The sequence below is a fragment of the Platalea leucorodia genome (genome assembly GCF_965183815.1).
Source record: "Platalea leucorodia genome assembly, chromosome: 2".
In the NCBI taxonomy this organism is placed as follows: Eukaryota; Metazoa; Chordata; class Aves; order Pelecaniformes; family Threskiornithidae; genus Platalea; species Platalea leucorodia.
The window spans coordinates 29,455,893-29,477,590 of NC_138824.1; the positions used below are offsets into that span (position 1 = coordinate 29,455,893).

At 45.5% G+C, this 21,698-nt stretch overlaps 1 protein-coding gene across 1 annotated transcript; it reads left to right on the forward strand.

The window, feature by feature from the left end:
- Positions 1-469: 469 nt before the first annotated feature.
- Positions 470-18,861, forward strand: TMEM272 (transmembrane protein 272; the record flags this gene model as incomplete). The annotated part of the gene is made up of 4 exons (XM_082337666.1): positions 470-527; positions 7,996-8,055; positions 14,689-14,771; positions 18,499-18,861. The coding sequence occupies 4 exons, from the start codon at positions 470-472 to the stop codon at positions 18,859-18,861; spliced, it is 564 nt and encodes a 187-aa protein (XP_082193792.1).
- Positions 18,862-21,698: the final 2,837 nt, after the last annotated feature.

Sequence of the window (21,698 nt, forward strand, 5' to 3'; positions counted from 1 at the left end):
TCATCCTCTCTCCTCCCCTTTTCTTTATTTAATTCACTTTCGCTCCCTAAATAATTTTTGCAGAGGTTTGTGTAGTGAAACCTACCAGTTTCACTGGTTTTTCTCATAATAGTTAAATACACTCTGTCCTGTCCTAACCTCAAGAAAAATCAAGATAGATCCTTCTATGGTTTTCAAGGAGACAGCATTAATCCTTCTCCCCCAGCCTTGCTGTGACCCCCAAAGCTTTAGCATCACCAGCAGGCAAGCCCAAAGCTGCTGGAGGGCATACCTGCCTTCAGGTATGCCACACTCATGGCTGCTGTCTGGATTTGTGGATATGCAGAAAGCTTTGGCTTTTTTGGCGGGCAGTGAAAGCCTGCTGAAGTGTGTGAGTGACTCTGAGCCAAGATATTTAGTTAGTTAAAGGCACTTTTTCTAACCGTGTTCATTTCTGTATCCCTACAGACACCTCAAAAGGCACTTCACAATGACTGCCGGCCTGGAGAAAGCCTGCCACCGGTGCATATCTAAAATTGCCAGCAATGGTAAGGCAGTTCTGGTAGTTATCATCTCCTTCTGTACTTAAACAGCCCTGTAGCTAAGCCAGCTATATAAAGAATTCTTTCCTAGGCAATTCTGAGCACTGATGGAGCACACAATAGTAACTGTATCCCAACAACACCTGCCTGCTGCAGTATTTGGATTATAGTAGACCAGTGTAAAATTTCAAATAAATACAAACACCACCAAGTACCTAAATACGGGCTGCAGCAGACAACCTAAGCAATATAATGTGTTTGTCTCCTGTTTCAAGTGGTACCTTACAGGTAGTCCAGCAGAAATACCTGCAGGGAAAACCACCTGGTAAAGAGCAGTGCAGCCAGCCTGGGAACGAACTCCCCCAGGAGCAATTCCTGCAAAGCAAAACTGCTGCCAGCCTGTGTGCTGACACAGGGACACGAGGCTGGGGACAAAGTATGGTCAGGAATAGTCTCCCTTTCAACCAGAGCCATTTGGAGCAGGGTCTTCCCTTTGCTTGCCCAGCCCCTGCCACAACGGCCACCGCAGGCGCAGGTAGCCCTCATAAGCGGCCACGTGTTGTGGGTAGGAGGCATCAGTTACCTGAACGGAGGTCTTTTGCATGACAGCTTGGGCTCACTCAGGCTTTAAAGCAACTGGTTTGTCCCACCCGGGGTGGAGGACGCAGAGGGGTGTAACACGCCGACAGCTCCCGGGCTGGGTGCACAGGCTGGTTCCTGCTCTCCGAGGAGCACCGCAGCAGAAAGCTGACCTGGGCCGGGGGCCGTGCAAGCTGTGCTGAGAGGCACAGGAGAAATACACTTCAGGCGTGGGTTTTTGTGAGACCAGGGAAGCAGTGTTACTGGCAGGAGGTAAAATCCAAGGATTTTAAAGCAGCTTACTCCTGCTAACTGCATCTCCTTTTCACTCCGAGGTGCAAGTGCCTTTTGCTTTTACTTTTAGGCAGTAGCAATTCCTAATTCCACTCAAATATGAGAAGAAGGAAACCTCTTGACCACTCACTATAATTGATACTTCACCCACATTAGTTGCTGCATGTGCCAGTCTAGGGCTGTTACCTTAGCGTCTTTTATATTTGTGCTTTTGGCTTCACTTGAAAGGCTCTCAAAGTTCAGAATTAACTTTTATTAATGATTAAGCCCCTTAACTCCTTGCTGCCTTACAACCCTTCAGACACAACCAAGCCAGAGGGACAGAGAGCGCTGGCCTGGGTTCAAAGTGCCCACACGTGCAGGAACCTGGCACAAGCAGGGATGGAGAGGACATTTTCTGGCTCGCTTCTTCGTGTTCATCATTGCCCCAGGGGAAAGGAGGGCTGGGGAGCGATGAACACCGAGGGGCACGGAGCACGTGGTGCTCTCGTTACGCCCCAATGAGCCCCTGGGATTGGGACTGGGCTGGCGTGGGCTCCCTCGCACCCCGCAGAAAGCACGCGCTAGGGGGATCTGGACCCGTTGGTGAATATCACAATAAAGAAAGCCAAAGCAGTATTTTCTCTGATTTTTGCTCCTACCAGTTACAAGCAAAATGTCACTGTTCCCTGTTGGTATTAAATTGCCACTGGGACTTTAATGACAACAGAGAAAATAAATGATCTTTCTGAAATTTTTCTGAAAGAACGGGATTAGTTCTGATCTCATCTATACTCTCTTACACCGGGAGCATCCTCTCCGGTACCCACAGCTACCCATGAATAAGGCAACTCAGAAATACCGTTCCAGGAAACCCATTATCTTTAGGTTTTCATTACACTTAAGTTCAAAATCAACTCAGCTTTAGCTATGGATCAGCTAGTGCATCCAAAATTGATTTTCTGTTCATTAAAATGCAAACCTTCCTGAAGTGCAGTGACACTTAATTTCACTTTTTCTCATCATCCTGTCTATATTTTTCGAAGAGTGTTTCAGCACAGCCCCACATTTGTACCTATGGTCTCCTGATATTTAAATGACTCTGAAGAGTCAAGCTACCCATGCAGCATCATTTAAATTCTTTTCATTCTTGGTACAGCAATTTAAGTTCAGAACATTAGGGCAGTCTTTAATTAACTGACCAAAAAAAAAAAAAAAAAAAAAAAGGCGGCTAATCCACTACCCTGGGTCTATTGCAAAGCACACTGGTGGCTCTTTATGTAATGCCTAAATGTTGTTTAAGAAGTATGTCTAAAAATTAATCACAAGGGGCCAAATCCAGGACCTAGACCATGGCATAATTGTAGTTCAGTAGCTAGAGGCATGGCATAACAGTCAGACAAGCCACTCTGCAATATTGCCTAACCCCCAATCTACATCTACATCTACATCTACAGCTACAGCTACAGCTACAGCTACAGCTACAGCTACAGCTACATCCTCCCCGTCTTGAAGGTACCCAGATCACTGGCACCTCCTTGTTCTACACCGTTTCTGACGAGAGCAGCATTGCTGGTGTCAGTGCTGGAAATTGGAACTTAAATTTTAGGTGGTGTGATGCTGGCATTACTTACCTGGGTACCAAAGTGCTATTTCACAGTAATACAACCTTGTCTAAGCAAACAGTGATGGCATGCAGCAAACAGCTGGTGGCCCTGAGCTTGGATTTGGCCTGCAACTCAGTTTAATCACACTTCCCCTGCCGCCTGTGGTGGCTTTGCACTGGGACAGGAGACCCCCGTGGGAATGGCTGCTCCTTACACTGAATCCTCCAGCTGTTGAGTATCTAGTTTGGTCAAGGGATGATGTCACCCCAGGGGTGGGATTCCTGCCATTTGTCCCAAGAGACTATTCCATCAATATATCTCCTTGCTATGGCACTTAGCCTCATGGACAGAGCAATCTTTGTTTCTGCTCGAGTTCACCTCGTGTCTCTACCTTCACAGCTCTTTGGATCACTCACAGGTCCTTTTTTGAGTTCTCAAACCTTGTTGCTATTTTCTCTCATTTGGCTGTTGGCTAGCCAAGCTAAACAGATTTAATTCTTTTTCTTCGAAGTTAGTTCATTCAAGACTTTTCTGCATATCCCATCTGATATGGTGACATTTTCCTGTCACTCAAAAGCCCAGAAAGACACACACTATCCACAGCTCCCAAATCCACGGGCAGACTCGTCCCCAGTCTGTAAAACGCATGATCTTTCTGGGGCTGGTTCCCTGGAGAGATCCATTGAGACTTGCTCTGTCACTGCAGCACCCACACACACACTGCATCCTCTCTTTTCTCCAAGTCTCTACCAATACGGGATGCCTGCAGATACTGTGAAGGAATAAAACATGGATGAAAAGATCCGCTACCAATCTGCACCCCAGCCTGTCACACCACCAGTGTCCATGCTGCTGTAGAGCACACCGTGACACTGCTTGCTAAGCCAGTGCACTACCATCTGCATCTGCCTCAGGGCATGATCAGTCCTGGGGCCGGGCCAACTGACCCCAATTTGCTCACATCCAGGCTGCTGAGAGTCAGCCCCCTTCAGACCATTGCTCCCACGGGGCGTCTAAAGGGAGTACTCTGAGTTTACACCCGGATCTTTGCTCCTCAACGTGTCTGTGCAGATAAATCCAGGGGTAGATGCAGAATCTGTTTGGAAGCTGGTAGCATCTCATTAAACAAACAAACAAACAAAACAACTTTTCCTTTTTTTATCAGGACATAGACTCATGGCACAAACCTGACAGGCTATAGAACAAACAGCATTTGGGAGTGATGGCTAATGTACACAACACTTCATTTATTACTGTATTTATTATCAGAGAGCTTGTCACACACTCCACTGAGTAGGTTGTACTACAGCTGTATTAGCATACTACCTAAGAAGAGTGGGTAGGTTGAGATTTATACTCATAAATCACTTCTGAAAATCCCATGGGGACTTTTCTTACCTGAGAAGAAAGAAACTTTTCTCTATCTTCAAAGTAAACAGGGACAGTCTGAGCTGATTTGAAACTTTCAAGTGCTTGGAAAAATCATGGCAGCAAAATAAAGTCTGAGGAGCCCACAGGTGAATTGGTGTCACTCCAGATCTGTCCCACACACCAGAGGACAACTCATTTGCTGCACGCCCCGAGGCCAGGCACATAAGTGGGGATGGAGAACAAGGGGGTAGCAGAGGGAGGGGAGGAGAGCTGCGGTGCAGGGGCATTGCTACGGAAGATGTAGCAGCTCAGGTGTCAGATAGAAAGACAGAGAACCCATGACGTACGGCCATAATGCTAACAGTGACTTCAAGTTTGTTTACTTCTGTGGCATGGAAGAGTGTGGGGAGACCCTGGCAGGAGTAACTCAGCTAAATGGCAGATTCACATCAGCCAACTGTCCTGCTGGGCAGGAGACACAAAATCTGCATCCACTGATCTGATTTCTGTGCCCACAGATTTCAAAGAATGTGCAAGATATACAGCCACTTGCTCTCCTCTTCCTCTGTTGTGATCCCAGACACGAACTCTTCCCTTCACCCATCTCCTGGCACGTTAGGATTTGCTTGCTGATGCCTCCCAAAGCAGGACTTCACCAGTGCCCCACCACGCGCTGCCCCGGCACTACAGAGCAGGGCTCTCCTGCCTGATGCCCTGACGCCAGCTTTGTGGAGCAGATGTCCTCCTGAGCCATGCCCAGAAACACTTCCCTCCCCTCGCTGTGTTTTTAGAGACTACCGGTCTACACTTTTTTTGCTGCTTTTTCTAGGAATGGGTCCAGGGGCTTCTCTGACCAGCCTGGTGAGGCGATATCACCAACTTAAAAATCACACAAGCCTCACGTGTGAAACTGCACAGATATCAGCGTCCTCTCTGCAGAGCTGTGCTACCCTGCGGCAAATACCATTTTCTTCAGCAATTTGTCTTTGGACCAGAACGGGGCAGCACAACCCAGACAAATCCAGGCAGAGAGTGCGTGTGTCCCGACTGAGCAGCATTTCTGTGAAAACCCCACACGTTTCGGGGAAAACAGTCTTTAGTGCTGCTAGCGGCATTGAGAGCGGCTGCGGAGCCCTGCCAGTTGTGTAGTCAATTGTTGAGAGCCTCACTTTGTTAAACACGGATCTGGAAGCCTTCCCAGACTATGCATCTGCCCCTCCAATTCAAGACCTAAGAGGCTGTAGCTGAATGGGGAGATAATGAGTAAATACATTCCCAGCGACTGCTTCGGGAGGGGAATTAATGAACCATTATCTTTTTCTCTTGAGCTGCGAGTGGTCCCTACCTCCCATTTCTCTCCTCCAAAATCAAGTTGTTCGGTAGACAGTAGGCACAAGCAAACACGGGCACCTGTGTGCCAGATGCGCAGCCCCACGTATACATGGGCCCCCCTGAGCCTTTTACAGAGCTTACCGCAGCGTCCCTCCCTGGGGGTCAGACAGACCACACGCCACACAAAGAAGAAATGACGTGATGCCTCCTCCTACCAGGCTCCCGAGTACTTGCCCGTGCAGCAAGGGCAGAAACAGGAGGTGGCTACGACACCGCAGGTAGAGGGGTGATGCCACTCCGAGAGCTGTGCCATGATGACAGGACTTCTGGCAACGCCAGGCAGTCGATGCAACTCCTGCACACCTGCACTACGTTCATTTGGATACCAGATAAATGAGTTGCCCAGGCTGTGGGCACTATTTGCAGGTGATGTTCATGGGTGTGTTGGAAGCCCAACTCAGCTACAATAACATCTCTTCTGAATATGAAAATAATAGTCTAGATAATGTAACAGCAAGAGGACCTAGCATGAAATGTGACATGTGGTGAAAAGGGAGGCTCTAGGCTGAGTTGCTCTAATGAGAGGCTGTCAGCGTTTGAAAGAGCTTAGTCAAGTGTAGGGCACTACTCAAGCAGAGGAAGAATTCCTGTACGGTGCGGCGTTCAAGAGATAGGAGAGCCTGAGCAAAAATGTGTGTGTGAGAGACCGGCCGATGGGGAGAGGAGGAGGGGGTGGCACAAAGGAACAGAAGTGCTTTCTTCAGCTCAAAATATCTTCAGTCTCTACCAATTTGCAGAGATAATAAACATGCTACTTCTGAGAAAGAAAGATGTCTCTCAAGCGCTGAAGTGTAAGATCCTTGTTCTCTGCTGAGAAAACCCGAACAGCATGTGGGGATGGTGTGTGCCCCTGAAAAGGATCTGCCCTGAACATTGATGCCGCTCCTATGTCCTCTGTCTCAGTTTCTCCTTCTGTAAAATGGAGGCAACGATGTTTCCCTTTTTCTCTAAGGCACGCTGAGGGTGATGTTTTGGCAGAGCAGCAGAGCTTCCCAGAGTGGCACTGTACGCAGGGTGCTGGCAGTGTCCCTGCTCCCGCACGGCGAGGAGGGCACGATTCGCCTTGCAGAGGCTGCAGTTCTCTGGCACGGGGAACCGCGTGACACAGTTTGCTTGGGGAAGGGCTGGTCCCAAACCAACCCCGAATGCTTGCTCCAAGATTTTTTTCATAAGCTTCCAAGAAACATCCTACTCCTTTTCTTATCCATGCCCTTCTCAGCCCCTCCGCAATCTATGCCCACCTCCGCTTACCGCCCTTTCGCCTCCTTAGGCATCTACTTGCAGACTGAGCCCTTTGCAGAAGCGCTCTGCAGGGACGCTCGCCACAGAATGTCCTCATTATGTTTTACTCTCATTTCGCAGGGCAGCGTTTCACTTTAATATTGCCAGGTGTTCATGATTAGGCACAGAGGTGACAGCTCTTGTAAGACAGGCTGCTCACACTGCTCTTGACGCTATTGTTTCTCACTTTCTGCAAAGGTAAGCATTCATCCTCTGCAGCATCAGGCTGTGCTGGGAAAATATCAGGGCTCAGATACACCAGCTGCTCTCTGGGGAGTAACTAAGCTACCTCAGATCCACTCATCTGCAGGAACAGTCTATGTGCACAGCTAAGAGCATCCTTCCATGCAGCTTAAGCTGATCTAGCCCAATGACAAATCCCACTCCTTGCAGCAGGGCTGCTGCCTTTGTGTTCATGAGCTGAGCTGGGTCAGTGAGTTAGACCAGCCAGAAACTACTCACATCTGCAATAAAGACAGTTTATTTAGCTATCAGTGAAAACTGAGTGGAATGGCATTAAAGCTGCTATTTGCTTAGCAAACAGATACGGCTCATCAGTTGCCATGGATTAGCTGATGCAAAGTTACTTGTTACTGCGCAGTCACCTGGCGGTGCCTCTGAAGCTGATGCAGGCTATGGCAGCAGTGGCTGAGTCCTTGCCCTTGCAATAACACAGCTACAAGTAGTAGCAACAAAAGCAGCTGTCTCTCATTGCTTTACTGCTAATACAAGGACTGACAATGTATGAGTTAAAAAATGGAAGCTTGAGCTCTGGGAGAGATTAACCACTCACTGGTCTCATCATCTCATAGGCTGCACCACAAACACGATATTCCCACCCCATCGAGTGCACTGCATTTCTTGCTATACAACTTTATGGATAAAGAGCATCTGTAAAGCACTGGATGGAACTGCGGGTCTCTAAACTTCAAGCAGCCCCAATAACGCTGTCTTTCTTTTCTCATTCACAGTATGCTTTATATTTGGCCTCCTTGCTTTCCTTGCCTTACCGCTGTCCATGACTTTTACAGGTAAGCTGACTACTAAAGCAATTTAAAAATATGAACTTCCCGGCACTGTGTGGCATGTTAATGCATCTTGTGGGAGAAAGGAGTTGGAAACCTTAAAGTTTTCAACTGTTAAACCCATGTGTTGGTATTTTAGCTTCAGACAGAGCCCTATCCCATGCTGCATGGTGGGGAGGAAGCAGTGCTGGAATTCCCACCCTATTTGTCTTAAATATCCCTCCAGTGTGTCTCACCTCAATACAGGGCAGGAGTCAGGGTGCTTGGAGACCTTACCGATAGGTTTTTGTACCTCACGTGGTTTGGGTTTCTTTAAATTTAACCATAACTCTGAATTTTCTGGTTGTGCATTGGTTATTTTGGGTGCACTTCCCATTATTTCTTTTTACTATGAAGCTGCTGGCATGTTCTGAGCCTCAGACCGATTTCAACTCACCTTTTTACTGGCGTATTTACTTCAGCTCAATTGCTGCTTAGGCTACCAGCACCTGGCAAAGGGCTGTGGGTGTTTTGGCTCTGTCTGTGGGAGGAAGCTCAGAATCCGACACATGAGAAGATTTCATTAATCAGGATCCCTCTGTACTAACTGCACTGCAAAAATCTTAGAAGCGTAGGGCTGGAAGGGAAGAAGAGATGATCTAGGCTGTTATTTCTCTACCTTTTTGAAAATTAGACCTGGTTTTTGGCTGATCTGTTTCTGTATAACCCCCCAAAGGCTGGATTTGCAAGTAGAATTTCAAGATCAAATATTTAAGAAAGGAAAATCCTTTGAGCTGCAGAATTTTATACATTTTTAAACTGCATAAGGCTCTTCTTTCTTAAGCATCACCTTTTCCTTACCATTAACGCAGATTTTTTGTTTGTTTGTTTTAAAAAACTGAGCATTTTCTAACACTTCATTGCTTCCTTTGGGCCTTTCACATCCTCCACAGGGTTTGCGACCCCCACTTGAGAAACATCGGTAGAGACACCAGCCCACCTCCGCTTCCAGACAGGCTCACATGCTCACGGCATCCCTGACAGATGTCTGAGTTGCCCTTGCTCAAGGAAATTCCACGGTTTCCCAAGGAGCCTATTTCAGCATTTTATTGCTCTCACAGACAAAATATTTTTCCCCATATCCAACCTAAATCTTCCCCGTGGCAAATTAAACAGATTACAGCCTGTCCTACACACCATGGTCACAGAGATAGATTGGTCACTCAAGAGAACCTTTGAACTGTTTGAAGGCTGCTATTATAACCCCACTCCATCTTCTTTTTTTCCAGAGATCTCAAAAACCTACTTCTTTCAACCTGACCTCACAGGTCACTGTTTCTGTAGCTTTTTATTTTTGCATTTTTGCCTCCCTCCTTTGGCCTCTGGCCAATGTAACTATTTTTTTTCCCCTCAAAAAAAAAAGACGGAACACAGGACTCCAGCTGAGACCTGAGGAATCGGCAGTGCAGAATAATTAGCTCTTCTGTTTAACATGCAGGATTCCTGTAAACACACCTCAGAATGAAAGATGCTCTCTCTGCACCAACTCATTGGCTCCAATTTCGTTTATGGTGCATTGTAAGCCCAGATGGTTTTGGCAGTGTTGCTCCCTATCAGACATTTCTCATTTTTTCTTTACATTGAAGTTTTCCCTCCTATACGCAGCGTTCAGATTTATCGGCTGTCATCTCGTAGATTTTGAATGTCTTTTTCCAGTGTATTCAAACCACTTTGAATTTTAGGTCTTGTCCTCAAGAGCCCATTCCAGATGAGTGTCCTTGAGAAGCTGTTCACCTTCTGCCTCATTATTCATGAAAGATGGTACAAATTTACTCTACACGCAGATGCTGTGGGCAAGATGCATCCCACCTAGATTTGGACTGTACGCATCGGTAACCAAGCTGAGTGCTGTGTGTTGCCCTGGGAGCCAGTTAAGAGAAATGGGTGTTTCTGACTGTGAAAGTCTCATGCCCTCTTTTAGGTGTCTGCATTAAGATGAGGTGACTTTTGAGGGAGTCAGGACACCTAGCCTGTTGGCAGCTATAGCTGGCCAAACCCACAAAACCCTTGTTCAGCTAAAGGCTGGTGCTGCTTCCTTTATCTGTGGCCTTCTGAGTACCAGTGATGACTGTGGTAGGATTCTGATTAGGGCATCCTAATTAGGAATTAGGGAGTTCTAATGAGGGATTAAGGAGCAATTAGGAAGTAGGGAGATGGACTGAACTGTTACATCTCAACACTTAGGCTCTAATACTTATCCATGACTTAAAATTGCTATTTATCCCATAAGAGGATTTTAGCTTTAGGTTTTCCCCAGGCTGAATACGCCTGAGCTGTGGAATAGGGGTGGGAAGGTACAATTCGAAGTGTGATACAGCTTGCATGCATATCAACAGCCAGGCTTCTGGAAATGAGTCCAGGGCTGGAATCTGACCACTTATAAATATAATTTCCTAGGAATATTTCATAATATCTTTAAGATCAGTGAGAAGCGGAAAGCCTATGGTAAGATATTAGCCTGGAGCTCTGGGTATCTCCTGCATCAGATATAGAGCCCTTTTTTTTCACAACTTACTGAAATTAAGAGATAATGTCACTGTACTATAGTGTTGTCAGAGGATATTGGTTTCCTGCAGCTACATATCTGCAAAGGCATTTTTAGGAAAATGAAATGTCAAGGAAAATGCAGATATTTATTACCCAAGCAAAAGCCTCTGATTTTTTGATAACATTCTGCTACCATGATATTGGAGAATAACTTGCTGATGTGCCTCCAGTCATTTTGACTCTTGCTTTCTGCAGAAGAAAACTGTGAGATATTTTCAAATGTTAACAAATAAATTATAATAATACTTGTTAAAACTCAGAGATGAATAACTGGTAGCCCTGGTAATAATTACACACTAACATTATACACTTTTAAAATGTGGTAGTACTGTTAATCACAGTATAAGTCAAGATACATGAAAAGGGCTCAGCAAATTTTCCAAGCTACAGACCTGTGACATCATTTAAGCCACGAGCTGTTTAGCAGCTTTCTAACTTTTACTGGTAGCGATGATACTTTTTTTTTTTTTTCACTAAACACTCCAAAAATAAAGAGAGGAAGGACCTCATAGACTTTTTTTGAGAACTTTTTTTTAAGTTTCCAGGACAGTGAAGGATTACTCCCAATAACACATTCTTGTACGTTGTCCAGACTACCTTTACACACGGTGTTCCCCAGGGGTAGCTAAATCACATTTGAAAGCTGATGACATCATTTTCTCAATAGACAGTCTAAATTTTCCCCTGTTCAATTTTAACCCAGTGCTACTCCTCATGCTCATATCTACACCAAATAATTCCTGAGCTCTCGAGTGCTCCCAGTAGCTGTCTGAAGCCTATTCTCACACTCTGCACCTTTACGTGGGAGCCAGTCTTGTTCTTTAATGGTTGTTGTCAACATAATCTTTCCTTGCATTTCAGTCCTTCAGCCACTCACTGTTTCTGTGAGTTTCCTCTGACTTGCTGATATGCTTTCTGATAAAATGGTGCCCAGAAGCAATTGCTTTGAGATAAATCCTCTGCAGCACCTAGATCCTAGTGTAAAGCTCACAGTCTGGGGCCGGACTGAGGTCTGTGCTAAGTGACGGCAGCTGCGGTCATCCACTAGGAACAACTGAAAATGGCCTGGCATGTGGTGTCCTCTCTCTCCTATTAGAAGAGAAGGTGGGGAGCGGGCACCAGACACCAGATTAGCCTTGCTATACAGCAGCCCTCCTTTACTATGATGGGATGCACTTCAGCCATTCAGCTACCTGAGAAAAGCAAAGCAGCTAAAATGAGGCCGCCACTGCGTCAGCTTTCATTCGTCCTGACCCCTCATCTCATGGATAATCGTGAGTCACAGGGACAGTTTGTTAGCAGTGACCTATTGTGGGCCATCCCACAGAACTGCCCAAACCCGTGTCCTTAGAGAAGCAGGAATTGCTCATATCTTGACCGCTCATGAGTGCTCTTTCCACTTGCCTGGACTTTGCGTCCTGGATCCCAGTGCAGTGTTGTTCTGTGGTAGCCAAGATGTAAAATGTGCAAGTACCTCTGCTTCCCCAAGCCTCCCATCTCTTTTTCTCCTTTGGACACTGTGCAAGCTGTTGCACATTCTTGCTGTGTCTGATTTTGCAAAGGTTGCTGGTTTATTCACTTGGACTCTGGTCTGTGTCATGGTCAGGTTCAACTGCTCTTCACTCTAAACCACAGACTGCTCTGGCTTGCAGGGAGCACTGCACTAGAAGCAGAGTTTTGGTCTCTCATGGTCCATCATTAACAGTCAAAGGAGAACATGGCCGGTGCTCACGGGAAAGAAGCGCTAGCACTGATGCTGTTCTACTAGTTTTGGTGCTCCCAAATAAATCAGGCATGTGCTGTGCGTGAATTGATTGGCACATGATGTCTGTGCCTAGATTTCACTGTAACAAGTGTCAGTGCCCATCTGCCAACAGTAGGTCCATATTTCCTATTCACCCACAGTGCTGTATTTTTTAAGTTATCACTGTATCACCCCCTTTCACCTCCTCTTTTACTGTCATATTTCCCTGGAATATTCTCCCCAAAACTACAGAGTACTACTGCCTGTCATTCAAATCCTTCCCAAGACTGACTGCTGTCATGTTACATATATGAAATGACTCCATAATAGACTTGTCAGGGAAACAGAATCATAGTTCCATGAAAAAAAATTGGCATGTTTTCTTGATTTTTTTTTTTGCCTCAAATTGAAATCTCAGTAACACACTGGAAATAGCAAGTGCTTAGGTTCCTAAACTGAAATATATTCCCTAAGATCCCTGGCCAGCTGCTTTTGTGGCAGGCTATTACAGGGCCAAGGATTCTGGAAACCCTAGAAGCTGCTTTCTGAAAATGATATAATTCGTGATGATTTCCCTGCTGCCCACCCCTATAAAGTTGGGAGTCTGAGCAGGTGTCAGTGTTACATAGTGGCAAAATGGACAAAAAAATTACAGCCTTGCAATAGGGGACAAAAAGGGAGAGAGTCCAAATCCATCTATGTCCAGCCCTTTTCAATTATGAGAAGCCTGATAATAAATAGTTAGTGTAGAAGAGTCCACTGGACTCCGTAGCCCTTACACGCAGCAGATCACAAAACACTGCCCAGCATCCTATGACTAACGTAAGATCTATAGCAAGCAACCACAATCCAGAACATCTGCATTATGCTATACAAAGAGTGCAGCAGAGATTCTGGACATCAGCAATGTTCTGGAACAGCAACAGCAGTGGATTTGGTGGGCAAATTGACAAGCTGAAGAGGATTACAGCTACAGAAGAAGGCAAAACCACCCCACTGGCACTTCTTTCCTGATCCCAAGCCCCCTGTTCAGTGTAGTTCTGAACATGGAGGCAAGAAATTCCACCTGAGAGATGTTTAGCACTAAGACCAGCACGTTGCTTTCAGTATCCTGCATCTAGATAACCCCAATTGTTCAGAGAAGAGTCAAAATTTCTCCTTGAAAATGACTTATACACCAAGAAAAAAACAGAAAATCCTTTCTGGCCTCTGCAATTGATCAGAATAAGCCCTGAAACATGGGATCAATAACAATAAAATTATAGTGTAATGAACAGTTTAAAATTGACTAAAGATGCCACTGGGTAGAAGACCTGGGCAGGGGATTCATCTCAGCTAACTTTAGATATCTACAGCTGGCTGTGTAGATTCCTCGTATAGCCATGGAGAGAAAGAGGCACTTTTAGGGCCCAACTCATCTGACCTATTTTAAATGCCTATCTTAGGATGAAATGAATTGAATTTTACAAGCGTCTATTTCTCCCTATTGACTATAAAGAAAGACTAGGAAACTAGTACAGATATGGATGCCTGCATTGCAGACATCTATATTTGGACAGATGAGTCTCACTGCCACAGACCTGTATCACAAGCTTCAGTGTCTACTGCCAGCAACATCCCTATACTGCCACACGCTCCCTTCCCTAAAACTTACCCAGCTTTCTCTTTCTAGCAGTAGATTTGAGGGTTGCCAGGATCCCCAGCTCCATAACAACCGGTGCTTTTAGCCTCCAGCAACCCAAACAGCCTGGAAACTTGAGCTTCTGTGGTTCCCCGTCAGCTGCCTGAGAAGCTAAAAAGGTTCCAGGCACTCCCATGGGTGCTGGCTCCCAAGCTTTCAGGCATCTGACTCGGGAACATGCGACACACAGGTGCCAATGAGCAGGAAAGGCCTGAGAGAAGCCTATTAGAATTCCTTCTTTTCACAAACGGTTTTTATTTTCAATGAATTTTGTACTGCTGATGAAAATTTCCTGTCCAGCTCAGTCAATCATTCATTTAACAAAGATGAAGTGGCTGAAGCTAATGACCTGGGTACGTGGCTCAGATCAGTAATGCCAGAACAACAGTAGTGCTGTTAGCTTTGCTCTCTCTCTTCCTTCTCCTGCCTTTTGCTTGCTCATGATCCTCACTCCTGTAGTGGGAGACACAAACCCCCTTTAATTTGCCCCCCATTTCAACAGACGCTGGATACAAGTCTTAGGTCTAAGCACTACATTTCACTTACGGCATCTTTACTTTTCACTGTACAGCTTGTTAAACTATTTGATCACTTGAGATAACAAACATTATTAATTTCTGCTGTTCAGGAATGAAGTTTTTGGAAGATTGCCCAGTTCAGCCACTAATTCCATTATATCTGTTGGTGGGTGGCGTGATTGGCAGCTTAAAGGTAATGTGCCTTCTATGTGTGAAAAATATTTTGTGTGACTAGACTTTGACTTGCTAGTTAAGACATAATGATGGCTCCAGACAGCTATGTGCATGCAGTACTGAAGAGAGCTATCTGGATTGAACTGTGCTTGTTCCAGCACCTGAAGCACCCGTCAGTCAAGCGAGACGCTAATGAGTTCAGCATTCAGCATTGTCCCACACACTGTGGTGTAACTTCCTCCGACATCGCAGCATCTGTGCTACCACCCCTCCTGAGGGAAATGGCTACAGAACATGGGTGCCTCTGGTAAATGGGGTCCTATTTCCACAAGCAGTCCTCCAAGCCTGCCAGACCTTTCTCCTTCATTTTCAGACACACAGGGTGGACAAAAAGTGAAGTTACTCTCCCAGCTTTGGGAACACTATAAAACGACAGGTATTTGTACGTAGTCCTTCACAAGTTCAATTTACTTCCACTCTGACCTGGCCAGAAGCAATGACTATGCAGCAGCATGGCTTCCTCCCAGAGTAAATATATCCTTGCCTCACAGCAGAGCTTATTAACCTAGGCACAGCATTTTCTAACCACAGCTACCTGTCTTCTAGTGGACCGTGCTCACTTATACCTTCGCCGAGCCAGAGCCTGGCTGCTCGACAAGTAGAGACACCCCCATACCCATGTTACAGCCTGGGCACTATAAAGCTATAACTCTGTGTTGACTCTAGGGAAAAGGATCGCCCCGTTCTGACAGTCCCTTTGCAGACCGTGTTAACTGGCTGCTAGTGGGCACAAAGAGGCTTGTCACAACAGACTGCAGAGCTGCTTTAAGGCTTCTCAGCAGGATTAAGCAAAACTGGCTTTTGCAGTCCCAATGACATTCCTGCCAAAGGAAGGAAAAGGGGCAGAGCTGAAGGAAAGGCTTTGGAACCGCACTGCTGGGGCATGACGGGCTAAGAACAGCAAGTGCTGCTGCTGGAGGAAACATCTGTACTGGGAGCATTGTCAGTCCTGCATAGCCAAGGGGGGCAGCAGCAACCTGGCACCCAGCCTACCTTCCCAGGAGCGCGGCACCGGCAGAGCAGACAGGGCAGACCCGACGGGCTGTGGCCTAATGCTTCAGTACAGGCAGCCTGTGCCTTGAAAGGGAACCTGCTAGTCTCCAACTTGACAGCATTGCATATTGCAGCCAGCAGACACTGCAGCCAGGAGCTAGCTACATTCCCCTTTGATAATGTTTCTAGCCCCTTTTCTTTGCCAGGATCGAAGGAAGGGGGAAAGAATATTCCTCTGCAGGTCTCTGCATCCCCTGCACTCCTTCACAGTGGTAACCAAACCACAGTACATCACTGGGATATGAATCGTCCCCCCGAGGACCTTTGGTCGGTAAATAAATGGAGAAAAAAAGACAGTGCTTAATCTTGTTATAAGGAATTTGCTATGCTATGAGTTCTACTGGCAAATGCTTAGTCATTCGATCACACCAGTGGACTTACCTGTATAATCAAAGGTTCATTTAATAATAGTTTAGAAAAGATGAGAGCAGAATGGAAAGGAAATTTTCAGGCTAATGAATTGAAACCTTCATCAAAAATGTTGACTGTTTCTTAGCTATTTCTGGTTTAAAGTCAGTTTTTCTCACCCTAAATAAGATGGTAAGCGGGTCAGTTAATATTCTTGCTGACGTCAAATAATGGCTTGAATTTGGCTTCAGTTGACAGCAGGACTGCCAATACATTTGGTTAGAATTTGATTGGCCTAACTCATGTGTCATCTCATAGTGCTTGATCTGTAGCCAAATTCCGCCTGTCTCAACTCTGCCCTCCGGTACGTTCATCAGACTGCACCGACTTCAGTGAGCAGTACATTTGCTTGACCTCTGAGAGTTAAAAGGTCAGGGAATGGGTGTAGGATGAAGTCTGAATGAACGCTGTCTTGTGATGGACACCATTTAATGGCAAGTCATTCTGGCCCACATCTGTACAGATCTGTAGGCTCCCCATCTGTTTCTTTACCAGTCTTTTAAAAGGCAGTGGTAACCTACAGATGTTCACCACGGCAACTGAGCCATTCTACAACATCTGGAGAGGCCTGCTGAATTCATGTCATGCTGCTCCATAAATGTATATTCAGCAATTATTAACAATGGGAGCAATTGCCAGAATTTGCTTCAATCACAGCTTGGTGAGGCAATATCCATAAGAGCTAAATGCACTTTCCATGAACTGGTTAGATGCAGTTGAGATCCATAAATCCACCTGGGAGGTTTCTCTGACTTCCTCAAAACCAATGCTCAGCTGCCATTTAACCCCATTCCCATCGCTGAGCTTGGTGAAGCTTGAGTACAGGCAGCAGCCTATTTGCTGAGCTCACCTCAAAGCTAATGAGCTGCACAGAGCTTCAGGTCAAGCCACAGGTCCTCATGCGGAAGCCTCAGAGCCACTGGCCAGGTAGGTTTATCCTGCCTGTGTGTCATGAGCCTGCCTAAAATAAATGTTTAGCTGAGAAGAAGATGGTCTGCTGGTTTGAACAGGCCTACCAGTTTAACTGCTCAGCTGGATGTGAGATATCCAGTGGAAACACCATTTTTTGCCTATGTTGGTGCTGGGACTTTAATCTCTGCTTCTCACAAACTGGTACCAACATCTGGACTAGAAAAACAGCTGGGTTTGTGAACAAATATTTAATCACTTCTACATAATTGAACGGTTTTACAGGGAAGAGCAAGAGAATCACATCTTTTACTTTTCCCTCTGAATTTCATTCCTGGTTGACAAAGGCAGCTTCCCGCTCAGCTGGTTTCTTCGAGTCCCTTTCCCAAAGACACAGTGCACTGCAGGGAGGCTTGCACGGGAACCCGAGTCCCTGAAAAGGGGAGTTGCAATTATAACAGCTAGTGCCTTGAGGCCAAGTGTTTCTGGTGTAGCAAGATAACACAGGTTTCACAATGTTTGGCCCAAATCCTTGTTAGGCCCTGTATATACGCCTCCTATAAATCTACCAAAATTAAGAGTCATTTAATGGACAGAAATTTGAAAGCTTCTCTACACTGCAGTCCACTTACCTACATACTTTGTATTGCCAAGACTAAACTAGAAATCTTCTAAGCATTGCTGATGAGTCCTACTATATTTCCCTGTGGACCAGACCTTCCTAACCTCAGAGTATCACACTATTCCACCTATTTCTCCGCTGGTTCTGGCTGAAGGCAGGAATGGAGCAATCTGAGAAAATGACGCTTAACTGAAGAAAACTTGACAGAATCATTCCAAATATCTGAAGCAATTTATCTGGGGTTTAGGTTGAAGTCTAGATCCTTCGTAACTTTATTTATGCTGATTCACCTATATAGCCATGGAAAACAGAGTTAGGAGAGACAAATCCACCCACTACAAGGCAGGAACTACTCTACTTAAGTCATTTAGCAGTTACCCTAATCTGTTCTTAAAAGTCTCCAGCGTGGGAGCTGCTGCCATCTCCCTACACAATCTGTTCTCATGCCTTTCCATCCTCACCATTGGCAAGTTTTTTCCAATGTCTGGCCTAAATCTCACCAGTGAATAAACTGCAGGGAAAAAAATGCATTATTTTCCAGCAGGATCTGCCTCATTTGTGGCTCCTCAGCTTTCTCTTACATGATTTTCCCACACCCAATTTTAATTTGGCCTAAAGGCTGGCAGTGGCCAGAAGATGTTCAGACTTTCTGCAGCCAATTTACTTATTCCCTTTTCTCCCCCAATGCCTGCAGGTGACCCTCCTGCTGTACGACTCAACCAGGATGAGGCAGCTGCTTTCTAAGTCTGTTGTGATTGATGATGACGATGACGACGAATATCCCTGGAGGCAGAATGCTCACAAGTACTACATCCACCTAACCCTCAGCCTTTTCCTCTTTCTCTGGTTCATTCTTGGGAACTACTGGGTTTTTTCTGTCTACCTGCCAAACTTCATCCCACCATTCCATCAGCCTCAGGATTACTGTGACAAAACCCTGTACATTTTTGCTGTTGGTGTTCTCATTATTAGCCATACTGTTCTCTTTCTCCTTATCTTTTGTAGCTGCTGCATATATTGTTTTTCCAGGCAAAGATACTCTTCTGAGGAAGACTAAATGCCACATAAATAAAGCCCCAGATGTTTGGGAAAGAGTGTACAACAAAGAACAGGCAATAATTCACCCTTGTGTACATCTTTGTTGTACTATATATATGTATGATAGCAGTCAACTGCAAGAGGAGATTGTAAAATACAGTGCCATCTGGAAATAGCTAAGCTGGAATACAGCATAGTCAATGTAAAATTGCTGCTACAGATGCCAGGGTGCCCTCCTGCTAACTCCTACATCCCTTTTTTAACTCTTGGATATTCTGTCTGGAGTAAGCTCTTGCAGACAGCAAACTCCTCTAAAACCAGCCCCCCTTGTGTTGTTTCAGCATCGTACATCTTTGCCTATAAAAGTAGCCATGTTGTCCTCTTCCTTGGGATCTGCACATCCCTGTAGCCTTGCTGAGGTATGTTACTGTCCCTGCACTACAGATGAGGGACCTGAGACAAAGAGATAAAGGGCTGTATTCAGACCACCTTGCACGGTGCGTGGACTCTGACAGTAACTCAGATGCTCACTAGAGAGCTATTCAGGCCACTGCTAGACCAGCCAGTAAGTAGCTACGATAGCAATATGAGCATGTATAAAAGGCAGCCTGAATACGGCCCCCAGCTCTCTTCTGAACTTGGATTAGAAAGTGTCTATATCTAACTTGGTGCTAAACCAGATAGTCTGAATATATCTATACATATCCAACACATCCAAACTGAGCCAAGGCCACTTTGCAAGTCTTTGGCAGAATAGGGAACTGAGCTACTGAGTATCAGCTCAGTGCTTTAACCAGGGCTCAGCACTCCCCAGTCTGGGGAGACTCCTCTTCTCCGCTTTTTGTAGAGCAGAAATTTGTCAATACCACACCGACACAAAGATGGTTGTCAAACTTGTGGCCAAGTTCATAGAAAAACTGACGATGTTACGTTGGTATTTTAAACATAAAACACGATAATAAGACATAGGCAGGGATGTGAGAATTTCAGGTGGATGTGTTCACTACAGCAGTTCTCTGGTTGCTGTATGAGTGTACGTTCGATTTGTTCACCTTGGTGCTGTACATATGGAAATCTATACTTAATGGACAGATGTAACACAAACAGCTTTTAAGTCAACAGCAGCGTCAGCTTTAAAAGCACCAGCATGCACAGAGGCAATTGTTTTGTGATATGTAATGGAACAAGCCCATAGCTGGTCCCGGTAGATTGTTTTTTCACGTGTTGATGAATGCAGTGTAAAAGTGCTCTTTCTGCTTTTGCTTTTATGCACTTCTGTTAATATCATCAGAATGGAGGGGCTCCCCTCTACAAAAGCATGAGGGTGGCCCCAGGCACAGGAAGAAGATGTGTGTTTTGGGTATTTTTTCTGTTAAAACCCACACAGCTGAAACCTATGTTTTAGAGAAACCTAAAAGAGTTATACGATGCCCGCGGAAGGGTGAGATCTGTAAAAGAACCTCAACAATGTGCCACAGCTGAAGAGGCTCTGCTCTACCATCTTTCCTGGGACTGAGGCTGAACACAGCGTAACATCTGTGGGAACCACCTGTCTTCAACCATCACCATCTATCTCAGGGGCTATTGTATAGGCATTTGGTCTATAAGGATTTTAATTCAGGCTGTGGCTTAAAGAATTGTTTATTTCCTGAAAACCAATATTAGAAAGAAGGTAGGATAAAGGGTGAAATAATCTGACACGAGGGCAGCATCAGTGTAGCATTCCCCCACTCTGCCACAGCCACTCAGGAGAAGTCACAGTCAGGCTGTCCCTGCTCAGAAACCCATGGAATGGGAATTACTAACACTGCTGGCTGACTTAGGCCATGCGTGGTTGTATGCAGGGAGATGGGACCAATGGAGATCTTTCCTTTTATTTGTGGGCCTCAGATTGTGTCTGGGGGAAATCACAGGCTGTGTTTTCCCAAGAGCTGCTCCACCCCACGCTCTCCACTGCCTCTCTAAAGGTACTACACATCTCTGAAACATAACTGCTGCCACTGATGGAATGCTAAAATTCCTCCTTCCCACCCCAAATACTTCACTAGTTCAGCACTTGCGCTCCTGGATTTCAGTGTTCAGTTCTGAACTCATCTAAGTGATTTTACCTTCAGTGGAGAGCATCTTTCATTCATTAAGATGCTGGAGTGTTTAAGAAATTGCCTATCCGCAGGCATAACTCCATCCGTCACTCAAATGCAACAAAGCAGCTGTTCATCATTACACATGAACTTTACCCAAAAGCTTGGAACAGGCATAAAAAAGAAAATTATATTCAGTTGATAATGCAAAAGGAATTTAACAAGAAAGTAGCTACACACACTCCACCCATAGGACTCCAGTACAAACTTCCCTGTTCTTGCAACATGCTGCTAGAATCATTCTTGATCACAAAGAATTAAGGGTTCATACTCCTGATTAAGTCCGAACTGATTCCCACATCACTGCACATCCAGTGATCTTGCAGCAAGTGATGATATGTGTACTCCTATCCGAGCAAATATGAGGTGATTTTAGTTCCGCCCGGAGGAGATGTAAGCTAAGTCACATTGCCCTGCGTTTGCTGTGTGCCTGTGTGAGCATAGTTACAGCAGCTCAGCAGATGTGCAATGATTTATCAAACTTCAGCCAGGCAACAGTAAGCCTGAGGCCTATGTCTCATCTGCGGGAGGCTAAGACTGACTGATTCCCTACAGTCTACCATGGAGGCTCAATTCTTTAGGTGTGAGGACCCGGTGCATTCATTGCCGTCTTGGGAAAGTGCTGCCAAATCACAGTGCTAGTGTTCAGTATCTGGTTGGCACAAATGCAACATGATAGAGGAGGTATTAACGAAGCAGAAGGCATTTGTGAAAC